Genomic DNA, 7,918 nt, shown 5'->3' on the forward strand with positions numbered 1-7,918 from the left:
TTTGGGTTTCTAAGTCGGAGATCCGCGCACAGTCGGGGAGACTCCCGACTCGTTCGCGACGAGCGGATCGTTCGTGAGTTGAACGGGAATTGAACGGGATGAAAAGTTGAGGAAGGACACGTTAACTATGGGGTCACTCTTTAAGAAAATAGTTTGATACATTAGAGACATGTTATCGAAAGGTAATTAAAACATGTTTTATCTCAAAGTAGTTACGGTACACATCAATTCCCGCGTGTTTAACTACAAGTAAGCCGTGTCGCGTTCTGTTATTAAATGCTAATATCCTGCGTGTGAGACGTGTACTCCTGCAGATGCTGCTGTGCCTAATGGAGATTCACTCGGAAACCCAGGAACCCAAACCCCACCGGCTATCCCTCTGTGGAAAAATAGTCGTATTCCAACATGTTTCAGCCAGGGGAAGGAACAGATATTCCTCCGAGGTGTCCTTCAGTAGTCTCTCATTCAAGCCAGAGGGCGGTGCTTTCAAACAGGAGAGGGACGGCCGGGCTGTCGTTGACAGGGGGAGGTCATCAAACGTGGACATTGTGAAGTGTCAGTGTGTCTTCAGTGGCCACGAACGAGTCGATACGCCGTGTGTGTTGCTGGCACTGGGTGAGGACGCGGGTCGTTTCCAGTACAGGCTCCTCACCCTGAGCCACTGCGACAGCCTGGAGGCCTGCATGGACTTTGAACTGCCGTGCCAGATCAGGGAGCACGTGTCCATTCTACGCGGCCCATCGGTGCTTGGCAGCCACGCAGGGTCCGTGTACCATGTGTCTCTGCGGGACGGTGAAGTCACAGTTAGAGAAATAGCCGTGACCCCCCACGCTGTCATTGGACTGCTCCCCTCCTGCACAGGAGATGTGGTCCTTCTCAAACCGCATAACCCCACGGCATGCACGGAACGGCGCCCCACCACCACGCACAGTAGCCAAATCCTGGCTTATTTCCTCGAGAATGGTCGCACGTTGGACGGTGCTTTGTTTCTACCCCACGCCTACAGTTCTGTCATCCGGTGCGTCTTTGTGCTCTCGGTCGAGAAAGTGAATGACGTGTTCGAATCGGCGTTGGTGGCAGCAACTTGTAAGAAGCAGCTAGTTTATTTTGAGAATGGGATTCCGAAAGAGGTGTGCCAGCTCCCCTTTGATGGCCCTGAAGATATTCAGATGGTCAACACGGGAAGGAATGGCTGTCTATTTATCATCTACTTTGATCAGGGCCATGTCTGCGCCATATGGAAGGAGACGTTACAGGTATGTGGGATCTATATTTTTAAAGTTTACTCTTGCACTGTTCAGCCTATTGGTCTGACTTGGCTGTCTTTCTTTTGACTGTTTTTTTTTTTCCCCCAGGTGGCCTCCTGCTGGTCAGGTGTGAGTTCTGTGCACGTGGACGACTTCTTGTGCTGTGGAACCGAGCAGCTTCTGCTGGTGTTTGAAGACGAAGAAGGAACAGGACACCCTTTGGATAATTTCGTCCTCACTGACCTCTGTGGCACCATGTACTCAGTAAGACATGGGCTGGTCGATGGGATGTGCTTCTTCTATGGATAAAATGTTTAAATGTCGGACTTAGATCTTGTTTCCTTTCATAGGGCCGCCAGGGGAAGGCAGAAGTAAAGACGTCTCATCCCGCTCAGGAGAACTATCTGCTCACTCTTCAAGCTTTAGAATCCAGACTACAGGTAGAAATCACACATTATCCGGGGTGGCAGCATTAGCATGATGATGTTATCATTCTTCGGATAATCTCACTCTTTAGGTGAGAACGATTTTACAGTTGATTAACTTACCAAACCAGTCACACACTAATTTTCACTCATGTCATGCAGTTTCTTCCAGTTAAAATATAATGGTAATCAAATTAGTGTGAATCAAATTAAGAACTTCATATTTCTTTGTAGAGTGGTTTGACCGTGCTCCAGGACCTTCAGAAAGATGTGAGGGTGAAGGAAAAGGTTCTCCTGCAGTCGGTCCAAGCGCTCAGAGATATTGTCTCTGGAAGAGATCCTGTTCTCACACCATATGAACAGGTACTGCACTTGTATATTCTTTGGGTTTCATTTTCTTTCCACAGCAATATACACAAGCACAGGAAATACATGAAACAAATGCCTCAATTCGTGTTCAGTGTCACCATCATGAGTTAATTACATTTACATTTACATTTAGTCATTTATCAGACGCTTTTATCCAAAGCGACTTACAATTGTTCAAACACCGACGGACGCAGCCATCAGGAGCAATTAGGGGTTAATTGTCTTGCTCAAGGACACTACAGCATGCTAGCAGGAGGAGCCTGGGATCGAACCAGCAACCTTTAGATCACTAGACCACCAGCTCTACCGCCTGAGCCACCATCCCCTAATGTTGGGAAGCTTTCGATCCAAGGAGCAGAGTGGTGCACATAGTTGGGAATTGCTTTAAATTTAGACACCTAGGCAGATTTGGACACTTCTGAATATAGAATTACCGCAGAATTGTTGATAAAATACATATTTTTTTAGTTTTCCTGCCATGAGTTTGCTTCTCATAAAGCTCTTGTTTTTGACTTTCTGCAATATTAAATTTCCAAGTAAAGTGAAATAAGTATGTGCATTTATATAGCACATTTTAGGCCAAATGGTCGAATGTGCTCCACACTATCCACAGAAAAGCTCAGCATATTCAGTAGAGGGAATTATAACAGCAGACAGGGGCATCTTAATACCAAATAAAGGGCAACAGAATTCAACAAAAAAAGCAAATAAATGACTAAGTATAATGCATAAAACAGAAATAACACAGTATGTGTTTGTAAAACCTAATCGTCCTCAATTGCTGTGCTGTCGCAGTTCATTTGAATGGACTGACGTGACTGTCATGGCTGTCACAGACTTAATCACTGCTGATTGTGGCCATTGCCCGCTCTCTGCAGGACGGCCTCTTCGCTTTGTGGGAGGAGGATGACGAACCGAAGCACGAGGGCCTGAATGACGAGACGCAAGATGTGACAGCAGAGCCTTCAAAGCCTCAAGTTGACAGGCTGTGGTATCGCATCGTCGAGGACCACTTGGTCGTGGGCGTCATTCTGAGTACCGACGGCTCCATGTAAATCCAATATTTATTTTTTTTTGGCCATTTATTTTTTTTAAAGCAAATTGCATTTTTTACAGTGTCAATTAAACTGAATTTTAAACTGCATAGAAATTATTTGAGCTGATGGCAATCATTTTGTACTTCCACTATATTTGGGTCCATCCAAATTTAAGGAACATTTTAAGCCCATTAAAGATGTTGCAATGTATAAAATTGTTGGGTTGGGGCAAATTCACTGCTGTTCCAATGTTCAATGTCAATACAAAGCTCTTCTGCAATAGGTACAGTAGACATGCATTATCACTATGATAAGCTTATATCATGATACTGGCATGAAATTTACAAAAAATACATAAGATTGGCAATTAATCTTCAGCTAAAATGTCATAATTGTAACAGCCCTACACGCGCGGCATCTGCTGTCTTGGATACGGCTCATTGAGCATCACGTCGTCCTAACAGTTGTGAGTAATGACTCTTGGAAACATGCATTTGAAATTTTTGTCTTGACAAAATCTTACTATCTGACTCAAAGTAAAGTGTTTATAAGGACTTGGGAAGTAAAGTGGACTGTATTACTGATGTCCATTTCAGCATCAGCTGCCTGCGCCAGGTGCTTCCCTGATGTCTACTCGTACAGCTTGTGACTATATTACCTCTCCTGCTGAAGAATATTTCTTTCAAGAGTTAAAATATTGGCCCCTGGAGCCAGCGCACTAAATTGTAATGGTATAAGAACAAATCTCCCCCAATACCCATCCTGTCCCATGACTAAATGAATTAGACATGCTAGTGAACAAATATAACGTCTAATTGGTAACATTTAAAGATGCTATATTTTGGTGTCCGGCCTGCCACAGTTTCACGAGGACAGGAATGCGACTCTCCTGCTTTGATATCTCCCTGTCACGTTAAATTGCACCACAGTAGCTGCTGGGCTGCCAGGTGGTCACCATAGCAACATGTTATCAAATAACCCTCTAAACTCTTTTTTTTTTTTTTTTTTTTTTTTGTGGGAACAAGAGGCAATCCAAATTCCCTGTCAATCCAATCTCCATCCACCTGTTCTGATTGGGCCCATATGGTGGAATACTCCTTCTGGCAGAATTGCTTGAAGGACTGCTGAAACGCTGTGCGTTTTTCTAATGACGCTGGCAGAGTGGGTGCGATGCTGCACCCCGGGGGTTCTGCCACTCATCAAGTCGCCCGATACATTTATTCACTTGATATTTTTCGTAATTGATTCGCGGCGCGGTCGCCCGTCCGTGTGTGTGAGATCTGTGATTGTCTGCGATTTTTATTTATTATTATTTTTCGTTCCAGACCAGTGGACTGTGTGAGTTTATCCGTCCTGACTGGGACGTGGCCCGGATCAGCGCCTGCGGTCATCCAGACCCGGAGCCAAGCGCTCCGGCTCCCCACGTCCACCTCCTCTCCTCCTGCTCGCCCGGAGCCCGCGGCCAAGAGAAGCAAGAGGGACGACGCCAGCGAACCCGGCGAGGCCAGCGCTCGCCGACTGGCCGTGACCGCTGTGACCAGGCTGACATCCCTCCTGAACCCTGGCTGCATCGAGTGCCCCGTCATGCTCCATTATGTCCAGAGACCAAAACCTTCTGCATCGCTGAGCAACCCAACACCAGTTGTTTTCCAGTGTGGTCTAGTACCTCTAGACATCCACAGTGATTTCCAGACCCAGCTGTTGAAAAGCCCCAAACTAGCAACGGGTAAGGTTGACATAATTAGAAACTCTTGGCTTTGTTTTTTTATTTTATTTACATTTTTTCTCTATTTTGTGTGTGTGTGTGTGTGTGTGTGTGTGTGTGTGTGTGTGTGTGTGTGTGTGTGTGTGTGTGTGTGTGTGTGTGTGTGTGTGTGTGTGTGTGTGTGTGTGTGTGTGTGTGTGTGGACGTTACAGCTGCTGTGTTCTCTTTGTGCCCAGACGAGGCGAGAGAGGATTTGCTGAGCCTGCTGGCCGTGCTGGGCCGCTGGGTGGTCCATGTAGTCTGTCCTGACCACAGCTTGGGGGATGTGGATGGTTGGATCCAGAGAACAGTGGGGTGTGAGAGGCTAGAGGTCAGCCCCCAATATCTACTGTTCGACTCTGCGGGGCCATCTGCTGTGATGCTGCTATGCTGGCGTCAGGCCTCTCCTTTCCAGGGAGAACTCTCCATCCACTCCAGGTAATTTGTTAATTGCGGTTCCAAGATAGAGGGACAAAAGATGAATGTTTTTGTAGTACTTTTTAGGATTAAAAGGGGAAATCCTTATTTTATTTATTGTAGCTGCCACTTAATAAGCAACTGCCATTCAATGTATTTGCATTATATATGCTGTTTCCATTGTGGTGGCAGGATCCACCTTTCCCTTTCTTTTCCTTTTGCACTCGAGCATGCGCAAGAAGTGAAACGCAGCCGTGGTGATTTGATAAATGAGAATGTTACGTGTTGTATAGAGTGTAGCTTTAAATGTTGCTCATGGGATTGTTGATTGAATTTCAAAGTGAATCCAGTCCCCAGCGTATCACTACCGCTCTGAATATGAAAATACATTTATTTTATGTAATAACAGTCAGCGTGGATATGAAGAAATGAGGGTAAAAACTGATATTTTTTTCCTTAACATAGAAAAAAATCAAGTAAGCGTCTGAACATGCTGACAGTACTGCTTTGTTGCAGCCAGTTGCAGGCGCTCCAGTTCCTAGACTCTTTCTGCAGTTTCCTGCCAGCGTCTTGCTGCATCCGTCGCTGCAGGGAGACGGGGAGACGGGAGACCTTGCAGGTTCTGTCTCTGTCTTTGGAGAAGGAAGCGCTGTCACTCAAAGAAAGCGCGTCGTCCCTGCTGGCCGGGGAGGAGTCAGAGGGCGAGACCCCAGAGCCAGGAGAGTCCGTAGAGGAGCATCAGGGTCGTCGGGAGGCGTGGCAGAGGGACGTGCAACGGAGCAGGAAGTGGATGAGCCCCCTGGTGGACGTAGCAAGGTACCGCAGGACAAACCAGAGCCTGTCGAAGGTCCAGCTGGAGGGAGATATCGCGACCCTGCTACGGACTCAACGCGGCTCATTTAGCTCCGGGCCGCACCAGTAGACCCGCTCTTTATTTTTAGATCGGTGGTAACCCGGCACACTTGTTCTACTGTCTCAGACATTTTCGTATCGGTTGATTTATTGTTTAAAATATGCAAACGATCTCTTGTCACTGCTGTGCAGTATTTTGACTACTCCCCCTTTCTACTGAGACCTTTCTTCCTCTTGGGGTTCCCACTCCTTGGCAGCGTGCAGAGCCTCAACCTATTTACAGTGGACCACCTCCCGAGTTTAACGGCCCTAATCCGTCTGTGATACTCGTCCCCTGCGTCGCTCCGCCAGACCTCCAGTGTTCAGGCTCTTTAAAGCTTCTTCTGCCGCTGTGTTCTACCCGACAGGGCACTTAAGATATGCTGCCGTGGTCCCCGAGTGGGTAAGACGTTCTCTACGTTAAGAGTTTAGATCGAAGCTGGTAAAGTTAAGCGGTCTTGCCGCTACTTTACTCTAGTTTAGTGTGAAAGCTTTTAGTGTCACTTTCACCTCAGCAGGTTTAGGTATGTATTTTAAAATTGTGTTAAAACAAAAGCTAAAAAAAAAAACCTCGCCTGTCTCACCTGGCAGCGAGCGCCGTTATTTAAAGTGTCACTTTCCTTTTTAAAGTGAAGTGAGAATCAAAGTGAGAACCAGTCTGCGGTTTGTGAGCGGAAGCTACGTTGAGATTTTCTCCCCCTCTCACCGCTTTTCTGGGGTGGCGTGGACGGAAGGAGGCGCAGGAGCTGCTGCATCTCCAACACCTTGTAACGCTCAGCTTTCACTCGTCGGCACTTTGGCGTCTGCTCCATCACGTGGTTGGATATTTTGATTTTTTGGAACTCCTTCCACCAGGCTTCACTGAACACAGCTGCATTGGAACCTGACTTAATTGCATTTTCCACGTGTGTAGGTCATGAAATATTTTGTTATTCAAGTAATGCGGTTTCCAGCTATTGCCATGAGGGACATACAGTGTTATTTAATTTCGTAGAGCTTGATCCAAATTCAAACATTATGCCGTCTATGAATGATTTTCTGAAAAAAAAAAAAAAATTGTTTTCGCCTCATTCATTTTTCTAAATAAAGTTCATACAAAAAATTGTTAAGACCAAAGGTTGTTGCATTTGTAGAGATAAAATGTATTTTTGGAAATTCTGTGATCTTATTTTCCACAATAGAAAATATACAGTTTATGCACTTTTCTCTGAAAGAATATGACATTTAAAACACAAAAAAGAATCAAATGTAGCATTTTCTATTAAGTTGAAGGTGATAAAGATTCTCAATTCTCAAAGCCTCTTAAATTTCAAATGTTGCTTCACGGGGAGGGGGGGGATTTTAATTTGAAACTTTCACTTCCTGCGCATTTTCTATTGATAGTTGAGGTATGAGGCGTCCTCTCGGGCTCATTTACATCCGTTCTGGGGGTCCATGAATCGATGGAATTGTGTTTGAACATCCAGTTGTTCAGGTTATTGATTACATGTTGCCAAAAACAGCTGTAGTGACACCGAAACATCGATGCCGTAGGTGGTGGAGTGTGGCCAACGATGCTTTCAAGGGCGCAACGTCAAATGAATACATCGTGTTGAGGAAATGCCAATGAATCATTGGAACCAAATAAATGGTTATCTGTCCTGTATACATTCAATGAATGAACAAAATGACTTGCTTATATTTTTGATTATTATATCACCACATCTTTACTCATCTTCCTATTGGATCAGGGTGATGTCTCTCTGGATTTGCTTTTACCATATGACATGGATGTTATTGAACCTCCCA

The 7,918-nt window shown here is 45.4% G+C and overlaps 1 protein-coding gene across 2 annotated transcripts; it reads left to right on the forward strand.

Moving 5' to 3' along the window:
• Positions 1-21: 21 nt before the first annotated feature.
• Positions 22-7,194, forward strand: fancb (FA complementation group B). Of its 2 annotated transcripts, none has more exons than XM_080018573.1 (8): positions 22-1,256; positions 1,356-1,511; positions 1,598-1,687; positions 1,907-2,035; positions 2,920-3,092; positions 4,404-4,804; positions 4,996-5,260; positions 5,756-7,194. In XM_080018573.1, the coding sequence occupies exons 1-8, from the start codon at positions 315-317 to the stop codon at positions 6,159-6,161; spliced, it is 2,562 nt and encodes an 853-aa protein (XP_079874699.1). In that variant the 5' UTR covers positions 22-314; the 3' UTR covers positions 6,162-7,194. The 2 variants fall into 2 exon arrangements, with proteins under 2 accessions (XP_079874699.1, XP_079874700.1); XM_080018574.1 differs by having other exon boundaries at positions 5,020-5,260.
• Positions 7,195-7,918: the final 724 nt, after the last annotated feature.

Source organism: Zeus faber (genome assembly GCF_960531495.2).
Source record: "Zeus faber genome assembly, chromosome: 18".
NCBI lineage: Eukaryota > Metazoa > Chordata > Actinopteri > Zeiformes > Zeidae > Zeus > Zeus faber.

Bases quoted from the DNA above. Each gene is read 5' to 3' on its own strand.
- fancb (XM_080018573.1), top strand. From the start codon at position 315: ATGCTGCTGTGCCTAATGGAGATTCACTCGGAAACCCAGGAACCCAAA. The intron at 1,512-1,597 runs GTAAGACATGGG...TTCCTTTCATAG, and splicing joins TCTGTGGCACCATGTACTCA to GGCCGCCAGGGGAAGGCAGA. The intron at 4,805-4,995 runs GTAAGGTTGACA...TGGACGTTACAG, and splicing joins AAGCCCCAAACTAGCAACGG to CTGCTGTGTTCTCTTTGTGC.